Source organism: Platalea leucorodia, assembly GCF_965183815.1.
Source record: "Platalea leucorodia genome assembly, chromosome: 17".
NCBI lineage: Eukaryota > Metazoa > Chordata > Aves > Pelecaniformes > Threskiornithidae > Platalea > Platalea leucorodia.
In genome coordinates this window covers 3,029,014-3,050,555 of record NC_138839.1, presented here as the reverse complement: position 1 = coordinate 3,050,555, position 21,542 = coordinate 3,029,014, and the positions used below count along the sequence as shown (strand labels likewise).

Here is a 21,542-nt window from a genome sequence, read left to right as displayed (position 1 = left end):
GAAATGATCTCCATATACCCACCAGCCCTCGTCAGGGGGCTCTGACCGTGCATCCGTGAGCCTTGGGAACCAGCCGCACAGCATTTCTAGTCTTTGCAGTCATTGTCTCTGAACAGGTCGCTGGGCAGTGGGGCAGAAGGACGACAGGACAGGAGCAGACAGATGTCTAGGTTAGTTGATGAGAAGCAGATGGTTTGCAATGGGGCAACGCTTGCTTCCTCCAGCCCATCCCTTCCAGGTCCCAGGTCCAGAATCCAACCAGTGTGAGAACAGCAAGTAGGACATGCTCACCAGCAGGGAACAAGGATGCGACTGAACAAGTACTTCACTCAGCGGTGGTTTGGAAAGCCTTTTGCTTTCTTGGCTGCCATCATGGTCAATACACCAGCAACTGAATTGAATACGAATCTGTGCAATGAGAACCGATGAATTTGCTCAGATCGGTGAATCAGACCATGGTGTGATTTGCTTTGCTGTGTAGTTTTTCCCCTGGAAGCTTGCTTGCCAAATGAGACCACAGACTGACAGCTTCACTGCCAGAGTACCTGCACTTCCTACCGACTTCATCATGAGCGCTGCTAAATAAGCGCAATTCTGACAGGGGCAGGCCCAAACCACACTGAGTCAGGGGCAAAAGTCTGCTCTTGATTTCAAGAGGCAATGGTCAAGCCTGCTGTGGTCAGACATAACTTAGCAGCTAATATCCAGGCTTATTTCAGTGGGCTGTAACATTAGGAAACCCTGCTCTATGTGTCAGGGAAACCAGATAGCAACGGTATTTGGTCACCGTAGCTATTGTACCAGGATCCAGATGCCACCTTTGAGGGCATCTCACAAGTTACGTGCTGTTGGTATGAAAGCAGGGGTAGCTAATTCTCTCCAGTACCTGGGCTAATGCTTACTCCAGCCTGCAGGAACCGGCGGGTGAGGCTGCCGCTCACACAGGGCTGTGCTGCGTGGGACGGAGGTATCACACAACCCGATACTACACAGCTCCTTCGTGATGCGGCTGGGTCCCACACTGGGAGGGGAACAAGCGCCCCGGAGGTTCGACTAGCTGACTGCATCCATGGCTTCTCAGTTGGATCTGATTTCTTGGGCCTGGTCTGACTTTTCGTTTGGCTGATGAGTTTGGATACAACTTTTTTTCCACCCTGCACAGCTCCTTGGCTCCTAACTCCTGTTCACTTTTTTGTTTTTTACAGTTCCCAGGAGAGAAAAAACAAATTGGAGGAAATATTGCTTGCCAGTTTCTGAAATCCCCCAGGCTCCTAAGCATTCCTCCTTTGCTACTTTTTAGCCTGTCTTGTTGGTCACTCCCCATGTTAAGAGAGATGAGGCTTGATGGGTCTCTTCGTAATTGGGTGTAACTGCCCAGCTTTTCTCTGCTAGTAACATCTTGGATCTGTCCAGAAGTAGCACATGTTAAAACCTAAAGTGGAAAAAGGTGGAGGGACTATTGTCACTTCTACCTGATGGGTAGGGGCCAAAAGCAGATACGTGGACAGCAGGACAGCCATGAGAAGGGAAACTAGGCTTGGCCCACGTTTTGTTCTGGCAAAAGTCTCCCGCGTACAGGGGGAATAGCGAGGACGCGTGCTAGTGAAGGTTGAACCGGGGGTCTTTTGTATGTGCTCTCTGCCAAACTCTTCTGCCCCTCCATCCAGTAAGATATTTGTCACAGCTCTGTCTTCAGGCACGCGAGTCCCCTTTGACTCAGAAGTCACAGACTTGAGAACGCCTGTAATGCCGCACCGAAGGGAGATAACCAGCGAGAACATCGCTTCGTGCCCCTGTCTGCACGGCCGGCACTCCCCGCCTCGGCAGCGGTTGCTTCCCGCAGGCTCCGCGTTTCTTGGGGGCTCCTGCACCAGCTCTTCTGCGGGGTAAAGCAGCGAGCCACGGCGGTGGCTTGTAGCCCTGGGCTTTGGGCACAGGGCAGGGACAGGCGCTGGGTAGCGCTAGGACCTGGGGGAATGCGCAGCCTGCCTCCTCCCAGAAGATTAGCCAATATTCCCAGGGCAGGGCAGGCTCCCCAGCCTTTCTACTTTTTCTTTCCTCTATATACGTGTTTTTCCTCCTTCTAGTTCATTCCAGAGCAGAGCAGCTTTGGATTTCTCTGAGCTTTTTTTTTTTTTCCCCCCTGGTAGCTGGACTGCTGCCAGTGTCTTGCAGGGCCAAAGTTTTATCTATAGGGATATATTTTTCAAACCAGCCCAGCTGCATGCAGACTGCCTGCAATTGAATCCCCGCTCCTGGGGCAAGTTTAACTCGGGAAAGGAACAGCAGCAGGGGTGCTGTTTGTGCCTCTCCTCCAGCTATTCCTGTCAAGATGGATTTATGACTTTAAAAGGAGTGGGGGGGGGGGAAGGAAAATTGCCTCCAGGAGCCAGAGCTTACACCACAGCCCAGCAAAACGCATAAAGAAGCAGTCGGATCTCAAGGCATGAGCAGCATAGAAGTGGCACCCTGGGATCTGGTGGATCCTTGCACGTAATATGACTGATCTTAAGCCTTTCATCTGCCTTCACAGAGCCGAGCTTCTGGATTTAAGGTAGTTTGCCCAGGACCAGACTTTGCTATGTTGGCCAAGACAGTGCTTTCTCTTGGTCTGTGGCTGCAGTTTGCTGTGGGACAGAACGCACCTGAGAGAGGTGAGTGCCTGAAAAGGCAAGGCGTTCCCCTGCTGCTTTCCCCCATTTAATACCTCCTGGTCCTTAGAGCTTTTAATAAAACCCTTTCAGAATAAAAGCTGAAGTTTTATTGCTGCTTTAGGTGTATAGTTATGCTTGTATGTTACTTTGCTGGCACAAGGGCAAACCAAACAAAAAACCTTTCTAAAATTGCCATGTTAGAAAGAAATTTTATCTTGCTTATTTCCAGTAGCGGAAAGAAAACTGTTTCAGAAAATTGCAGAATTTAGTGCAATCATATGGAAAAAATCCTGACTCCTCACTGCTACCTATGTACTGAGGCACACCGATTAAGAGAAGTAAAGAGTGATTGATACTATACCTGTCGTCTTGTTCTCTTGCTAATCTCCGTAATTCAATCATTACATTTCCTCTTTAAAATGCTTTCCCTTGGATACTGTTCAGGGAAAATGATTATGGGTCGGTGTCGCAGAACGGAGAGCGGGGAAAGGGGCGTGGAGGAGATGAATGTCCCGGGTCTGGTCCCTGCGCTGTAGTGCTGGGCAGGAGACGGAGCCCACATTGCGAGGGCTGAGCTGATGCAATGACTTGTGTTCTGCCTTGTGTTCACAAGTAGGAAAAGGTTCTGTTCTTTGACTGCAGGGCTTCTGCTGGCTGCATCTGGTTTTCGCTGCACCTGGGAAACGTAATCCAGTGTGAAAGGAGAAGTGAGCCTCTGGTCTGTCCGGACAGGAGGTCCTCAGGCTCAGACAGCAGCCCAGGCTGCTGGGGTCTGATTCTGCCTCTGGTACGCAGGGCAGACTGTGCCTATTGCTCAGATCCCCTTACAGGGTACTGGACTCTGTCCCCCAGTGACACAGGCCAGTTCAGGAATGGTACTGCTGCCTCTGGCATTGTCACAATGCTGGACGTCCACACAGGCAGCAGTTATTCCTATTGTCATGCATTTCTGCTGCCATGGGCGTGTATGTGGCAGTTCCCCAGTCCAGGCTAAAACCAATGCTCAGACCTTCAGAGGATGTGAAAAAGCAAGCCGTGGCTTTCCAGAAGGACTGTGCCTTGCTCCAGAGGCAAAGTTGTGCCTGTTGTGTTACTGATGTGCTGACTTTGGCTTGCACGCTGCCCAGCACCCTTAGAGAAAATGAACCTGCTGGTCGGCGAGGCGCCCGTTCCCCAGCAGCTTTGATGTGGGGGCCTCCTGGGCGGCTCCCAGGTCCTCCCTAAAGCAACCTCGAGCAAACAGCCAGTCTGGCAGGGCTCCTGGGCTGCGCTAGCTCTTGTCTGGAGCTGCTATGGTGCTGTGCCATGATCGCACAATGAGACGTAGGGATGCATGTCATAACTCTGTTTCCTAGGGACTTGACAATGTGAATGATAGTGGCTTTATTCTCACCTGCTGTGGACAAAGTGGGGAAGCTACTGGGTGGCCAGCGGTGCTTCTAGATGCTCAGGAATGATTAGCTTTTTCAGGCAATGGCTGTTGACTTAGTGCACCAAGGCACGAAGTCAAGGCAGAGCATCGCATGACCAGTTCCACCGCTTTCCTCTTTGGGTCCAGATTCAGATCTCTGCTGCATCAGCGTAAAGCACGACCATTTGATAGTTTGGGCTTTGATAAATGAAATTTAGGTTGTCATTACCTGGCTACTCTGGACCAGCATCAGCAGAAAATGATGGGGATGTTACTGTCCCTGTGGGTGCAGCAAGTGAAAAATAAAGACGCGGTCCATCCATACACACTTTGTAGAGGGCCCCGCACCGATCTCTGAAGTATAGCTCAGTACCTGGCATAATTCCATGGTTCCAGGACTCTTGAGGCTCTAAATAAAACAGCAGAGATAGTGAAACTCCTGAAAAGATCATAAGAGATGGCAACCCAGCTTCCTTCCTGCCAGAGGAATTTGTCTGAAGGGCCATTTCTCAACCCACAGCCTGTAATCTGTGGCATGGACGAGCTGGAACCTGCACAGGCAGTTTGGGCTTTTCGTCACACAAGTATATTTTGCTTGGTGGGGCTCAGCTCCTTAAACAGGCGGGTGATCTAGCTGTCTCCCATGGCACAGGCCCCTCTCTGACGTGGTTTTAAGTGTAAAACACCTCCTGGCTGGCGCGGTGGGATACCTCTCTTTCTGGGAGAGGCGGTGCCTTTCTCCTCCTGCCTCTCACTGTCATCCCAAGGGGCCGCAGGGAACCACAGACTGCGTTCTTCAGCCTCCAAACCTGGCTCCACTCGTAGTAGAACTTTTTTCCTTGCATGGCCAAACAGTGAGAAGGGAAGACAAACAGGGAATTTCAAAGATAGTTAACCAAGACAGGACGTGATCTTTTTTGGCTGCTAAATCCTTTATGCTCTACAAGTTCCAAGTCCCTGTAAATCAGGCATGTGGCCTGTGTTCAGGTCCCAGCTGAGAGTGCAGGGAACTCTTGACGCGGATGTCTCCTGTCAGCATCCCAGTGTAAGACAGGGAAGTCTGACCAGCTGTTTTTCTCCTGGAAAAGCCAAGCATTTCAACAGGCAGCACTGAGACTCCAAGGTGACATTGTGCTCCCATATCGATCCCTTCAGAACACTTCTTGGCATGACTGATCTGCGTCTACCGACCACGTATCAGCTATAGGGTGACAACAGGACACTGCCAGGCCTTCTCTGTTGTTCCCTGGATTTAAGTAGAGCACAGGAGCAGCAATGATACGAGGTCTGCAGAGTTATCCCTCAGCTCTTCAGCAGCAAAGGCCTCACAGTTCCGGAGGCAGGGAGGTGCTAATGGATGCCCCTTCTCTCAGAACCCACTGAAAGCGAAAAATCGTCATTTGGCATCTTGCCAAAGAGCCAATCTTTTGCTGTAAAGCAAGGAAACTGCTTGAAAACAGCAGCTGCTTGCGTAAGGCAGGGATTTACTGGTAACAAATCTCCGCAGCCCCACCTCTGGCATGGATGGCATGTTTGTATTGGATGAAGGACAAAGAGCAGGAAGAAAGATGAAGGAATTGAAAACCTAAACCTGGAGGGAAGGATGATGGAGTGTCCAGTCACTTTATAAGCGTTGCCACACTCCTGATGTAGTGAGATCCTTTGTCTAGATTTTTTTATGGATCCTTTCTGCTGACAAAATCTAAATGGGAGGAATTTGTTTCCATCTTATGCAGGGCTGTGTTAAGCAGAGGTAACTGTGGTGGTATTTGCCTGTATGAAGGATTAGCCTTCTGCTCCACCTACAGACAGTCCCTTTAGCTCCAAAATACATGCCTGCCCACCAGTGTAACTCTTGCTTTTGTTAACCGATTGTTAACCAACGGTTGTCAACCAAGGCTTTCTACCCTCCAGGCAGAACATTTTGGTGTCAAGCTGTAGCTCTTCCTGCAGAGCCTCCTAATGAACACAGCGATTTCCAGCAACGTATGACGGGTCAAACCAGTGTTTCAAGGATGCCCAGCTCTCTTGGTGCCCCAGAGCTGCAGGGTACAGTCAAGAGTGCAGTTTGACGTGGGCATGGCTCTTGACTCTCCTTTGATGTTCTTCTCTTTTGAGCAGGTGTTCCACGCTGGGTTTCACCCACATGCTGCCCCATGCAGGTAGTTCTGGCAGGAGTTGGGTTTTGCTTCCATCTGCTCCCTCGTGGTGAATTCCGAATTCCCCTCCCGGCGTGCCGGTGCACGTGACTTTGTTTACCACTTGTGAGCAACGTCCTTTGGCCATTGATCCCTGCCCTGTCAGGGTCAGAAGCTTTCACAGCTGTTGGTTGCAACATTTGGGAAACAAGCAACCTCCACAAAATGGTGAGGAGCAGAGGGGAGTAACAATAATTTTCCCCCGGGAGGCGGCAATCACGTTGCCAAGACCTCTCGCTACGGCTTGCCAGCCAAGTCAGTGGCTTGTACTTCTTCCAGTGGAGGGGAAAGCACGGAGCTGTGGCTACGTGTGTTCGACTTGCTTCATGCGGCCAGAAGCTGTAAACAAAGCCCTTGGTGCTCTGCCCTGCTGGCATGGGAGGCAGGGAGCTCCAGGAACCAGTGGCAGGGACCTGTAGGTCACAGGTTCAGCTCTGCTGTGGGATGTGGTGATGAAATTGCATGTTGCTATGGGCAAGCAGGAAAGCTTACTGGACTTCACTTTTATTTTCTGCTGAGCTCTGAATGCCAAGTTGCTGGGGGGGTGTGTGTCTGCAACGCAGGGCTGAGTTGTGCTGGGTCACGCAGAACTGGCTGTAATCCATGTAGACTGCAGGTCCCACTCCTGCCTCCTCCTAGCATCTCTTGCTTAGTCACCTCCGAGTAACGTTAATGTCCTCCATTTCTGAAGGCTCCGTCTGATTTCTCCTGTTGCTTCAGGAGATCTGCTATGCCCCTGCCATCTCAGCCAGCACCTACGCAGGAGAGGGGTCCCTGTGCTGCCTTGGTCTCTGTAGCAGCACAGCGGCTTGCAGGCAGCACGTTTATTTGCATGTTTACAGACCATGTGTCCAAGCACTCTGGCTTTCTCCCAGTGCACACCTATACTGTAATACATGCAATAAGTGTGGTCCTGACGCACACGTGTCACTTCTGTCCCCCATGCTGAGGCCATTCCCAGCACACCTGGCCCTTGCTCCGCTGTACCTCCCCCCGACATTCCTGAGCACACCGACGTGATCGCTCCTGCCACGGGACAGACCCAGGCACTCATGCCCTAGTTGTACAGGCAAGCATCGGAACGGTGTCCAGTGAGGGAAATAAATAGCAGGGTAAAGACTGTCCAAATGAAGACTGGGCAAAGAGGATCAAGTCCCCCATGGCTCAAGCCTGAACCACTTCTCCGCCTTCTGGTTTTCCACTTGAGCCCCTTGTGTTGTACGCTAACTGGCTGTGCTCTTGCTGGTTCATGATCTTTTCTGGGCTCAGGTCATTAGGTTTCACTGTCAGGACATGTAACAGGCCCCTTGAACACACACACTGTTCCCCTGCCCTGGTCCTTTCCCTCCTCTTGATTTTGCGATCTCATATCTGCCTCTTGGAGTAGTGCCCCGGTGGGGGCTTAGCAACCCCCTGCTCGTCTCTGCCAGGCTCATTGCTATCTCTGGGCCTGCCTTGACATGGCTTTCTGCAGGGGAAGAACTGTCTGCATGAGCTGTCTCCTTGGAGCAATTAATTTTACAGGAGCCTTTCCATTCAGCTGTCTACTGCCTTGTGGTTTTGGCTCCCACACATGGCTCCAGCACTCGACCACGGTGTGCCGCACCAAGTCCATCCGTGCTCCAGAGCCCACATTGCTTGGCCACCCCACGTTCCTGATCCCTTCACTGACAGAGGAGCCCAAATGGGCAGGCAGGAATCTCTGGTCTGAGGCTTTTTCTCCCTTCTTGCATCTCAAAAGCTGTCAGAAAGCAGCGTGGTGGTTAAACGAGTTCCAAATTCATTATTGATATTCTAGCTATTGTAAACCTCCCAAGCTCTAAGAGTGGGAGGAGTCCCCTATGTGTTTGTGCTTCCCAGACAGTGGTTTAATTGAAATGGTAAAAAAATGAGTCAAATGGAGCAGGACTCCAGCCCCACCCTCAGAAGCCTGACACATCGCATTCTTCTGCACAAATGGGTCTGTGCAGCCCCTTCGCAGACATCTTGTCCCAGAGCCCCGTTGAGGTGCTGCTCCTAAGACCGTCTGGGAAAGGAGGTCAAGATGTATTCAGAAGAGCAAGAAAACATCAAATTAGCCCAGCCTTTAAAAAGTGATCTAGGGAGGAGCTCCTCCACTCCAGACTTTCCTGCCAACAGTGGTATAAATCAGGGAGCTTTCTGCCAGTCTTGTGTGGACCATAGCCTTTGAACCGAGAGGCAGCCAGTTCTGAGAATCAGCCACCTCTCCTGGGAGAGAAGAGCCAGCAGTTTTTCTCATCAAGTTTCTTTATCATTTCATTCTTCTCCAAATACAGCTCGTTTTTCTTCCAGGCACTGCCATTGTCATAAGACAGGATAAACCTGTAAGTTGTTTTAGGTTCAAAAGTTGCTCCTGACCTTGGCCGTTGCCCTCGGTCTTGCGATCAGCAGTTTGCCTCTTTCCCTGGGACTGCTGCGCGTTAGCCCAGAGCAGCAGCTCTGGATGGCAGAGGCTCCTCCCTGGCACGGGGCACGACTGACCTGCTGGCTCGGGCTGGTGAGGAATGTTCCCAGCTCCTGGAACGTGTCCATCTCCAGCTTGGAGCAGAAAGCACTCAGGATCAGCCTGGTGTTGTGTAACCAGAGGTGTCAGTGCAAGCTGAGGTAGCTCAGAGGCGTTTTTTCTGCAGCAGTGAGAGCGGGATCCAGGACTTGCGGGTTGTACTTCTAGCTCTACCCTGATTCCTGTGCCTCAGCTCCTGCCTTTTTCCACTGCCTTGGCCTTTCAGTTTATCTGTAATGGGTTATAACATGTGCCTGGAAAGACTGTTGTGAGGCTTCATAAGTCTGTGCAGCGCTTGCAGACCCTGCGTGAGCATAGTGTGGAAGTACTGGGTGCGCTCAGGAGCCAGAGCTCCCGTTGCTCCTGCAGTGTCAGGTCCAGGGCATCTCTTCTGCCCTGCCTGTGTTGGCTCCCTGCTCTGTTCCAGCCCCCTGTCCTTCTGCAGCACCTAAGAATGAGGTGAGATTGGTGTCCCGGGAAATTATGTCCCTTCACTGCTGCAATGGCATTTTCTGCTCCCACCTGCTGTGCATCTTGACTGAATTTGGACCAGAGAAATATCAGGCATTCATCCTGCCCCCATTCCGCAAGGAGCTGTATTTTCTCAGGAGTCAGGCACTAGGCTGAATTCAGGCATAGTTCATCCCAGTTTTTCAGTCTTTTGGCCTGCCTCTCTCATGATCGACCTTTTCCTCTGGGAGACACGGGGTCTTTTCTGGCCATCCAAGTAGCTCCTTGAACAGTAGGGATCGTGCATGTGAATGGAAAGGAGGAAAAAGAGTAACTATTGCTCCTCCTTGCTTTCTTTATCTTTGAAAATGTGTAAAACATGACTTTAAAACAAACTTGGCAACAAAGCCTGGAAAGCAGGGAGCCAATGCAGGCAGGGGGACCTCCTCTCCCTGCTCCTGGAGAGCTCACCACGGCAGCTAGGTGAAATGTGTCTTCAGCCTTCCCTCTGTTAGTGGTGACTGAACTAGGTGAGGTGCCGAACATGTAAAAGGAGTGAGCTCCAAAAGGCCAAACTTGTCTGCAGCGTTGGCCTTTGCTGAGAGCCAGAGGGCAAGCTGCACGCAGCAGGGCTGAGATGTGCTGCCTCTGTTTCCTGGGAGTCCCTGTTGTCCATCTCAGTCGACCAAAGTATGTGGAGCATGGCAGCTGCGACACTTGTGTGCTGGGATATTGCGCCACGGTTCACAGCGATGGGCCGAGCACACCACCAGCACTCAGGGCTGCTGCTGCTGTATCGCTGAGATGCTCCAGCTGTTCCTTTGCATGTCTCTTACCCTCTTGGCCAACCTGAAACCCTGTGGGGTAGGTGGTGTGTTTGAAGTGTGTTGCTGAGAGGGTCCCATGGCCAGGCAGATCAGCACTAGGCTGCTGCCCTGCAGTGCCTCCAAGAGCTCTTTCCAGCTCCGCTGCAGTGCTTTGGCTTCTCTCCTTGCAGTGACCCTCTTGGGCAGGACCGAGATCGGCTGAGCGGCTGTGATGTCCCAAAGTGAGATTGCACCCAAGGAAAGCAGTGGGAGACAAGTAGTCCAACACAGGTCACAATTCTACCATTCAGTGGGGTGGTGGCGGTCTCATGAACTTTTTTCCTCTTGCTCTTTGTGATCCTGTAACTAATTCAGGTTCTTGGACCTCAGAGGACTTAGGAACCAGTTTTCTGTTCACAGCAGAGACAGCTTTTTTGGCAATGTACTTTAAAACAAAAGGTGCTAAGAGAACTTAGTTTGTGAACGATCACAGGCAGGCCTCTGGCTAACACTTCGGTGTTAGCATCTCAGAGTGTTCACACAGGATAGCTGTGATCATACAGATGAGTCTGAGCAAAGCTGTCCAGTGAGGGAAGACGGGGTGCTAGGGAGATGGGGTGAGAAGTTCCTGGGTAGTTGACAGCAGGACTGAGAATAAAGCCCAGGAGTCCTCACACTAGATGCAAATAATAATAAAAAGGGGCAAATCCTGAGGTCTCTACCCAGCAAAATTCTCACTGAATTCTGAGATTTGGCACAAGATAACCAAGCTTTCCTAGCAGATGCGCGTGCAGGTATGGGTTCACATCATTCCACTAACGCACCTCCCTCTCTCTTCCCCTGCTAGGTCCCCAGCCATCTATTTCCAATTCCGAGGGGGACCTCCTCTTCTTGCTGGACAGCTCTGGCAGCGTCTCCTACTATGAGTTTTCCAGGGTCAAGGAATTCATGTGGGACCTTGTGCAACCTTTCACCTTTGGCCCCAAAGATGTCCAGACCAGCATCATCCACATCAGCACTATGCCCACCATGGAGTTCCCTTTTGACCGGTACCTGTCTAGTGGGACTCTGCAACAAGCCATCCGGGACACCCGGCAGCTCATGGGCGACACTAACACAGGCAAAGCGCTCTCCTATGCCAAGGAGAAGTTCTTCAGTGATGAAGCTGGTGCCCGACCAGATGTGCCCAAGGTACTGGTTTGGGTGACAGATGGTTTCTCCACTGATGACATCTCTGAACCCATGCAGCTCCTGAAGGACATGGGAGTAACGGTCTTCATTGTCAGCACTGGACGGGGGAATTACCTGGAACTCTCTGCTGCTGCCAGCCAGCCTCCTGAGAAGCACCTGCACTTTGTGGACGTTGACGACCTACCCATCATCACAAAGGAGCTTCGAGATGCTATCCTAGGTACAGTGGGGCTGGGTTGTGGTCACTGGGAGTTTGCAACAGGGCGGAATATGGGTTAATGCCTGGCTCTGCAGGGCAGGCAGTGTGAGAATCCCCTAAAACCAATGGTCCTCGTGACCCACAGCCGCTGCCCTTGCACGCTGAGGTGCTTTGTCCACAATGCTGTAGGTCCAAGTATAAACCAAGGCTTTTAGGAGGTCTGGGACAAATATCTCTGTTCCCCTTGGAAGGTCCCATGACTGACTGGGACAAATTCCCTTCTGCAGACCTGTTAGTGAGGTGAACTTGTATTTGTAATGAGTTGTTCAGTTGTTAATGAAGGAAGGAGGCTCAGGCAGCATATTATCTGGATTCCTTAAAAACTTATAAGACTTTGAAATGAATCATGCAGGTCACAGATATCCATATAATTCAAGCGTAGCATGAAAATGCCCCCACCTGGTTAATTGTTAACCAAAGGCTTCCTGAACAGTCAATGATTTAACTACAGTAAGAGGCTGCTGACTGTGGGAGCAAGGTGCCTAAGCCCCTTGGACTTGATTTTCACATTCAGGGTGAATTTTTTTTTCTCTAAACTGATGGAGGTGGAGGTGAACACATTGCATACACAAAACGGGATGTGTATACCTGGAAAGGATTTGGTCCTCTCAGCTCCCTCAAACTCTTGTCTAGGGTAGATCTGACTTCTAAAATACACCATGATGTGCGGGCACAGTGGCTGGCACCCACCGGGACACCTAACTCCTGCCTACAAGTGGCTGGCAGTTGTTGTTCTATTACAAAGAGCAATTAAGGATGGTGCTTGCTGTCAGCATTAAGACTGTAGGAGAGGAATGTTTTTGTTCCATAAATCCTCTGTTGTAACGTGTTCCACATCCGCCAGATCTATAGGTCGACTTGGCTAGCGCAGCCCTTGGAAGAAAATCCCAGCCCTGACTTGTTAGGCTTAGCAGGCCAACTGCTACCTCTTTGTTGCTAGCATGGTTGTGGCGGTTGCTGTGCAGAGAGCAGGAACAGACAGCAGATTTTATTTTTCAGCAGTCCTGTTTTGTAAAGCATCCAGGAAAGGGTCCGAGGAGACCCAAAGCCATAATCTGGGCCAGAAGACAGGTATTTGGAAGCCAAGAGGAATATCTCATGCTAATCTGCATGCTCCGCTGCACAACGCATGTTCTTTTTGCAGCTCTTGAATGCCATCGCGGTGGGAGTGCCCGTGATTGCAAAGCAGGGGTTTTGCCTCAGCCTCCCAATGCCTCTGGATTTGTTTGGAAAGCTGAGTGAGTTACTATGACTTTGCAGACTTTCCATTCATTTTCTGGAGGTTCTCTCTCCATTGGAAATCCTGTTTTAATTCCTCATTTGGCTTCTGGTATGTGAGTTGGTTAGAGCTGGCGTTGGAGTGTCCAAGTAACCCTTTCCAAAGAATCCTCTGTATGTAGCAATTTCTTTCTATTTCCAACCACGATCATTTAACAAATCACACACAGGGACTATGTTCTCCAATCATCCACCTCTCTTCCGTATGGGCACGGGGCAGTACCAGCAGTCTTTCTACTGTACCAGATGCCACACAGACCCCCAGATGTTTCGTTTCAAGTGGCTGTTTCAGCTTCTAGTGCACCCTGAATCCAGATGGTATGAAATAGCATCCCAAAATGAGACCTCACCTACATATCCTTGCAGCTCAAGATTGTCTTGAAGACCGTAAGATCTGCAAAGGTAATAAATACCCTGCTGTGCCTGAGGGCAGTGTTCTGTGCATCCACCAGGTCTAAAAGTTACCAGCCTGGGATATTAATGGAAGGTGAGATTCCCACATGAATCCAGGGACTGGTGCTTTACGTAAAATACCAGATATGGGTAACATCACCTGAGTTAGCCTTAATAAAGCCACATATGTCCACTCTTCCCTGCCTGGAGGAGGCAGCCCTCATCACCACCCTTACTGCTTCTGGCCCCTGGGGTAGCAGGGGCAGACAGGATCCTTGGCAGGCAGAAATTAGGCCTTTTCAACTCTGGAACAGCCCAGACTGGTTTTATTATCACCGCTACCTTATCTTCATCTCTTGCTGCTGTTTTTTAAAAGCCTTTTGTAGATGCACAAACAAGCTTTGTCAAGAGTTGCTCTCCTCCCTCCACCTCCTACCCAGGAATGGGGTGTTTCGTGCCCGCTCCACAGATACTCCAGCACAATGGTCCCTGGCTGCCAAGCTGCTGTTGTCTCAGGTAGGCTGAGACCCCTCCATGGAACAGCTCAGTCTCCGCAGCTGTACCTCACTGTACAAAGGCAGACACCTTTATGTAGGAGTTGCTCAGTTACGAAGCATTTTCTTTGCCTTCGGGAATTTGATCAGAGATCTGAGCAGACAAATAGTATCATGAACTGTCAGGGCTGCGTCTGGAGTTCACAGCAAGGGTTTTCAGTCCTAGAGAGCAAGACAGCCACTACTTGGACAGGGAGACAAAAGGAAAGTGCCTTACTCTTCTGAACTGTATTTCTGTCCTGCTACAGGCTCTGCTGAGGCCAAGGGATGAGATGTCTCTGCCTCCGTTCCCTTTTTGAAAAACATGGCTGTGTCGCAGTGCAGAGAAGATGGGCTGCTTCTTAGACATGGTGGACCTGAAGTAGCTCCAGTAATGCTACTACGCACAAGGGTGCAAGACAGGGACTGTGGATGGATGTGCATGTTCACTCCCCCTCCTTTGCCTTGGCACAGGGTCCCGACACAATGAGTCTGCAGAATGCAGCAGCCTACAGTTCCCAGCCAGCCTGGCTATGGCCACAGCCACAGCTGCCTCCTGGCAGACGCCTCTGCCTTTCCTAGCGTGAGGGAAAGGGGAATCTAGCTCAGGCTCCTTCCATTGCGTCTGGTATGTTATGTACCCTATATATGGCATTTGGTGCTCTCCTTCTGGGGAAGGACCTTCAAATATTGTGAAACTAAGGCATTCCTTTGAGATGACATCAGGTTCTCTGCTAGCATCCACTTGCTCTCCACTCAGCCAGTTGAACTGACAACGGCTGACTTGTTTCATCCTTTGGCACCATCTTCTGAGCCAAGTTCTGCAGGAGCCCACCTGCCCAGCAGTGACAAAACATCAGCCACTTCCCATGCATATTCAGGGCAACGCATTTCTGATCTGAAACAAGGTGCTGGATCACTTCTGCTGCAGTGAAGGCTTTGAGCTTAGAGTCCTCTGACATTCTCCCTTAGCACTGAGTATAAGCAGGCAGCCGGAGGGCGTGATCTCAGCCCCTGAATGTCCACCCTGGTAATGGAGAAGTGTGTTGTTCCCCCCCAAATCGGAACCCTCTTCCCATCCATATCAAAGTAGGGAAATAGAGCCACAAAGCAGAAGTGATTTCTCCTAAGTCCCAGCCGAAGCTTCTGCAGAGAGGGGATCACGTACGCCGGTTCCTCTGCTGCCCGGCTGCATTTCTTACACACATCATGAAAGCAGCAGCATTCCTGCGAGCCTCAGCTCGACCTCACCAGCGTTCACGGGATGCCAGCAAACTTGTGGCTGCAAAACGGTGTTTCAAGTCACCAAGAGGCAGGAGGTGGAAGGCAAGTGTGTCACGAGCTGTCTCTGAGTGTTAGGAAGGCACTGCCTGGGTCTAATACTAGAGATATTAACTTGCTGCTTCCCTCTGGGAGCCAGGAGGTGCTGTGAAGCATATCATGGGCATCTATTTTCTGGGGCTTATTGCCCTCTTTATACGCTCAAGGCATCTGTAATCTGGCAACAAGGGGCAGAGCTATTTGCTGCGGGCTTCCTGCAGCGTGTCGCTCAGGTGTTGCACCCTGTCACTTTACTCTGCCCCATTTACTTACAGCGTCCCTGGGCCCTGCCTCCAAGCTCACTTATTTCCACTCCCTGAGCTTTTGGCAGGGCTTTCGGCGCTGAGGCCTTTCCCCTGTTCCCTGTTCCTTTGTGGCTTGGCCACTGGTAGTCGCGGGGCTCACAGAAGGGTGCAGTGCCCCAGGCCCCGTGGTGCTGCCTCCCGCCATCTGCCTCCTCCAGGCTCCGGCTGGGTGGAGTGCTGCTGGCTGGCAGCGCGTGTGGATGGGAGCAGGCAGGGCACGGAGCAGGGAAATGTTCCTGCCTGCCTGGCAGAGCCAAAGAACAGCTCAGAGGAAAAACTGAGGCTGCTTTATTTGGTACGGGGAAGTTGGCAGGGACTCGGAGCCGCTCGGAGGAGGAGAGCTGATCTTCTCCCAGTTAAAGGACAAGTCTGAGAGTGCAAGGCTACCCTCGATTCTCTTGCAGGTCTGGGCAGGCTTTTTGTGCCTCGCTTTACCTCTGTGGAATGGGCAGCCCGTGAGAGCTACTCACAGTACTCTGTGAAGTATTTAAGCTTGAGCTGGTGGGTACTATGATAAGGTTTCAGGAGTGACACTGTGCAGAGCAAATGCACTTCTTTAAGGCTCAGGGTGCTTTTGAAAATCTTTTTTTAAAAAAGAGCATCTTTGTGTCTTCGTATGCCACTTCCCTGGAGCTAGAAACAAAGTCCTGTGTGTTTCTACGCCTCTGGAAGACCAGAGAACAGTGGAATTGTGCCCAAGATGGGCTCAGGAGGCCATCGGGAAGGGTCGAGTAGCAGAGGAGGCTGGGGGAACTGCAGAGGTCAGAGGTATTCGCGTCTGGTATTTGGGGTCTAGAACTCAAAGGTAGCACGAGCCTTGAAGAGAAGCCTCTGTGCAGGGGGGGGGCGAGGGGAGATAGCACGAGAGTGGCTCTGCGTGGTGAATGTCACAAAACAATGGAGCTCTGTGAAACACTGCAGGGAGTGACTTCAGCTGGGATGAATGCGGCCGGCTCAGCAAACGCTGGACCGTCCCCAGTTGCTGCCCCTTCTTCCTGGCCACTGGGCACAGGCAGAGAGCAGGGAGAAATGTATTTCTTCACGCTCTGGGCTGCTTCACATACATGACAAAATTTAGTGGCTTGGTTTCCCTGGCAGGTGATTTCCACAGGGAGCTCGGGATGAACTGACCGCAGGAGTTTCGGAACCTGGATGCTCAAATTCTGTCTCCAGCTTTGTCACAGGCAGTGCCAGTGCTGCTTGCTGCGTTGGGTACATGGTAATGTCTTGCTGCCTGTGGGAAGCTGCCTGTTTGGCCAGGCACGGTAGCTCCCACACATCCGTCAGGCAGTAGCGGCTGCCCAGAACTTGCTGGACCGCTCCAGATTTGTTCTTGGTGGTGCAAGACAGGCTTGGAGAGGCAGGGGCATGGTTCCCGCCGTGCCTGGGCTCTCTGTCACAGCAGATCACAGCACCGTTTGGCCTTAGTGCAGAGGACAAGGCAGAGAGAATGGAGAGGGAAAGCTGGGGCTTTACAGAGCAGCTTGGAGGCTTGTGGCAAACTGGTTTGAGGCTGGAGATGCCTAGGAGGCAAGGTGCAGTAGTATTCTTGAGCTGAAGCTGTTGTGCGGACACACCTGAGCAATTGCTTTAGCCAAAATGCCACCTCATGGTGGCTGGGACCCATGCATTTCCTTTGCAAGCTCTGTTCAGTGAAAGGGTCTTGTCTGAGAGGTAGGAGTGGTGTGAAAACCCAAGTATTTCTGCCTCAGTTGACATGTGTTTTACATTTTTTTAGCTTTATGCTTGGCTTCAAGGATTTAGTTTTGTGCTCCTGAACCTTTCAAAGAGGGTCTGGTTCACTGCATTGCTACGAAGGGCCTTGGCTGCACCTAGGTGACTTCAGCTGTATTTTAGATGTGCCATGTTCTGCGTATTAACGTCAGTAGTGATTTCTTGCTGTTTCTCTTCCAGATGTTATCCAAGCAAATCGGCTCCATGCAGTAGATATCACCTCAAGCAGCTTCCGTCTGATGTGGCCCAAACTCCTCTCCCAAGAAACTGGTTACTACACCCTAGAGTACGCCCCAATAGATGATCTAGCAAGGAAGAGGACGAAGCAAGTGTCTGGGGCTCACACTAGCCTCATGCTAAGCAACCTTGCACCAGAAACTACTTACGAGGTGGCACTTATTCCTGAATCCAACGTCCACTACTTCCCTCCCCAGACAACAAGGGTTACTACACTGGCAGGTAAAATGCGCACAATCGTGACCAAGGGGGAAGTCTCCATGGCGCTGAGCCTCGTGTATACAAAGCAAACAGGACAGCCCTTGGTCTGCATCCCACAGCCTCACGGTCTGATGGCAGGAGGCAGATGGTTGTGGTCAGGACAGAACATAATGACCGTCCTTATGCTGGCACTCAGCTGGCAGCTCTTTCCTTAGAGAGATGTTCTGGACTGCCCAGAACGGGATCAGGTCTGATGGTCATAAGATGCCCTTTCCACCTTAAAAATCTAGCAGTCTGGAGGAAAGCAGAGCCCACTGCCCTGGGAGAAGAAGGCAGGAGCTGCAGCTTGCAAGTATTTAACAGGGCTGAGGTGTAGAGCCCACTGGGGATAAAGCACAGGCTGCTGCACATAGTTACTCACTACCCCAGTCTGACGGCCAGGCAGCAGCAGTGCTGCCTTGTGTGGGTTACTGCCAACGGGGAATTTTGACCTTCATATCTTGAGCAGCTGCTATGGGAACAAGGAAATCCCCGTCTCCTACCTGAGGCTAAGGTGTAGCTAGGGGAGAGTAATGCTCTTGAAGCAGGTGCCTGCTGCTTCTCCAGGCAGGTGTATCCACCGATGGGGAATCCCTATGTAAGAGGGAAGGAGAGGAGGAGCGCTCAGGGCAAAAGCCAGCCCCTCTGTGCAGACTAGTCGTTTGGGCCAGAAGAATAACTCAGATTTATGCTGGATAGCAACGTGCAAAAAAGATGGCACACTGACAATCTGAGCAGGGTTAACAAAGTCAAGATGAACTTGCATCCAGTATTCGTTTTCTGCATACAAGAACAGTTTTGGCTGAGTAGTTTTGCCCACTCTATGCTGCACGAGTAGCGAAACCGTTTTCTTAGGGCTGAGCTGGGTTGTGCTGACTTGGATGACTATCGACATCCACTTGCTGGATGGATTTTCTTTCACCTCCTGGAAGCCAAATATGGCACAGGTCAATTATGCTCCTCTGACAGCATTTTTATGCCTTGAATTACATACTCATTCACATCTTCTTACATTGCTTTCAGAGGAAATAAGCCCAGCTCAGGTTCTCATCTCAGAGTCCGGGCCACACAGCTTCCACGTTAGTTGGGCTCCTACACTGGACAGCGTGACCGGCTATCAGATCCTGTACGGCCCGCTCCCTGGGAACTCAGCGAAGCTGCTGGAGGTGGATGGCAAGCACAATAGCACTGTGGTGGAGAATCTGGCACCCAATACAACCTATCTGGTGACAGTGACAGCAATCTACAGGTCGGGAAAGGAGAAATCGCTGTCAGCTAAAGCATGCACTCAGGAAGGTGAGTGAGCAGCACTCTGCTGATAGGAAACTATACGGGCACAAGGAGTCTCCGAAGCGTGCCTGTTTCTTTGCACAGATCATCTGCCTCTAGGTGAAGCCAGAGAACTCATTCAGCCCAGTTACTGGGGAGGAATGAGAGAAGGGGAAAGCTGCAGCTTCTGATGAACAGCACATGATATGCCATTAGGATGTAGCAGATGTATAAGGCATAGGACTGAAAGAAAATCAGACATGCACAATATGACTGCTATTACAGGGTGTGCACTGCCAAGCTGCTGGTGCAGGCACAAGCAGAACAGGCTTGGAGATCTCTGAATCTCCCTGAAGAAGAAAGAAAACTGCCTTTCCCTCCTGTCTCCTCAGTGTCTGTTCTTTGGTGTGATTTAGCATCAGAGGGGTGGAAATTTCATCAGCAGAAGCTTCTGCTCTGAGGAGGTACCTGTAAAGATATTGCAGGAGGCAAAATCTAGCTCTTATCTCAGGACTCAAGAGTGAGGAGCTCAAAGAATGACAGCAGCGGAGGGTGCGCAAGGTGGCCAGCCAGTGCCAACAAAAGTATTTTGTGCTGGTACCAGGACAAAGTTAGGGACTAATTAGGCTGAGCTCCTCCAGTGTGGAGATGTAGAGTGATGGGCTGTTGCGTCTCTACAACAGAGAAAGAGCAGGCGGGCTGGCAACCCCTTTTCAGCAATCCCCTCAGGAGGAACAAGGAGCTAGGCGGTAAGGACCACTCCATGCAAATGGCCCACGGTAACATGAATCTTCTTTCTCTAGAGGGCTCCAAAGTGAGGCACCTTCGCTTTGAAGACATGGGCCCCAACACCCTGAAAGCCTCCTGGGACTCTGCCGATGGGAAAGTCCTTGGTTACAGAGTCAGATGCCGGCGGCAAACTGGCCCTTCATCTATCATCAGCGTTTCGCCGCAGATCCACAGCGTGCTCCTCACAGACCTGGCTTCAGGCACCACTAACAAAGTGTGCGTGAAGCCCGTGTACAAGAACCAGGCGGGCAAAGGGCTGTGCCGCATGGTGCACATGCAGCCAGGTGAGCTGGGGCGCGAGGCAGAGTCCTGGGGCACGTTAGCCAAGGGCAAGTGTCCTGAAGGGCACCGAGGTGCTGCGGAGGTCCAACACAGAGGAGCCCTCAGGGCTGCAATACTCTGTGCTCCTCAGCTAGCTTGCCAATAGGGCTTCATCCCAGCTCCCAGCTCAAGAGGTACTGTCCAAAGACGGGCTCTCTCCCCCATTTTTAAGAGCAATACTCCTCCTAGTGGCGTTATGTTTGCAGGCAGGAGAAAAAGCGTACAGTGGAGACAGTCCTGCAACTACTTTGGGATAACGAGGGCGGGAAGACTGCTAAAAGCTGGCATGGGCATTGGAAGTACTGTTTAAAAATGGAACTCTTGGCTACTCTTCATTTTTCAACGTGGCAGGGACAAGCTAACTATTAAACACAGCTACTAAGGCACAACACATCTGCTTTCCTCCTTCCACTACTGTCATGAAACACAAAGGGATTCTCGATAGGCTGAAGTGAAGCAGGAGCTAAAATAAGCTGTGTGACAGTGCAGAAGCACAGCCTTTTTCCCAGCAAGAGGCTGGAGTGATAGTGAAGATGACCACAGGGATGAGATCTCTGACTCAGTCAAATTTGGAGAATAGGTGGCTACAGCTGACATTATACTTTTTGTGTTCTTCCCAGCTACAGAGGCCCAAGGATATAAGCACAGACAGAGAGCATGACAGACTCTGGAGTGAACTGATTCCCGGCAGAGGAAGGAATCTTGCTTGGACAAAGACTTGGACGAAAAGGAGGGGTCAGGGGAGGAAACCAGAAAGCTCACAGATCATCTCCCAGCCTGCGCTGCCCGTTGAGGTGTCCTGGTTGTCAAGCCTAAAGGCTGTCCTCAGCCAAGTTCTCCCAAAGCTTAAAGGTTTGGCTTGGCTGGATGGAACAACCAACCCGACTAACAGATCCCAAATCTTTTATATAAATATGCCTGGCAAATAACAAACAAAAGACAAAATGATGAATCCTCACTATTGCTTGCTTACTGCCTGTCCTCTATTTATTAAATGTTGACACAGTTTTATTTTTGCAGCTTATGAGCATGGTCAAGACTCGGCTGTTTACTGCCCTGGCCTTTCATTCTGGGCACCTGCACCCAGAGAAGGATTACAGGCGGCCAGATCCATTCCTGCTGCCAACAGCCATTGAAACAGACACGCTTGACAAAGAGCAGCTTTCCTCCAACTCATCCAGTGTACTCAACAGGTAGCTCAAATTAGGCATCCCAAAAGTATAGCATCTCAGGGATGGAAGGGAAGAGCATTAGGAGAAAGAAGAATAACATAATACAGAAATGTACAGTATGCAGAGGAGGTTGGGTCAAAGCCACCAGGATTTCTGAGAAGAGGAATAAAAGAGGTTGTTAACTGACTTGGCCTTTGGCCAGGACATGGAGACACTTTATAAAAGACATCCTGCCTTTTATAAAGTGCAAGGACAGTTTAGTGTTCGCAGATGGTCTTGGTTTATGGCAGAGCTTGGTCAGTGAACTCTGAGAAACAGAACGATAGGGCCATGCCAGGCCAGGGCGGATAAGCACCGTCAGAGCGCTCTAGCAGGAAAGGTTGCTCACTGTCTGCTTGCTGGATTCTTGAGTCTCATCAACACTGTTCCACTCTCCCTCTGGCACTGCTATTAAATTC

The 21,542-nt window shown here is 51.0% G+C and overlaps 1 protein-coding gene across 1 annotated transcript; it reads left to right on the top strand.

Annotated features, from left to right (window-relative positions):
• Window positions 1-2,581: 2,581 nt before the first annotated feature.
• VWA1 (von Willebrand factor A domain containing 1) lies at window positions 2,582-20,923 on the top strand (the record flags this gene model as incomplete). The annotated part of the gene is made up of 6 exons (XM_082329132.1): window positions 2,582-2,654; window positions 10,891-11,454; window positions 17,237-17,515; window positions 18,557-18,829; window positions 19,606-19,875; window positions 20,533-20,923. 6 exons carry the CDS (start codon window positions 2,582-2,584, stop codon window positions 20,571-20,573), a joined length of 1,500 nt encoding a protein of 499 aa, XP_082185258.1. The 3' UTR covers window positions 20,574-20,923.
• Between the last annotated feature and the right edge of the window lie 619 nt (window positions 20,924-21,542).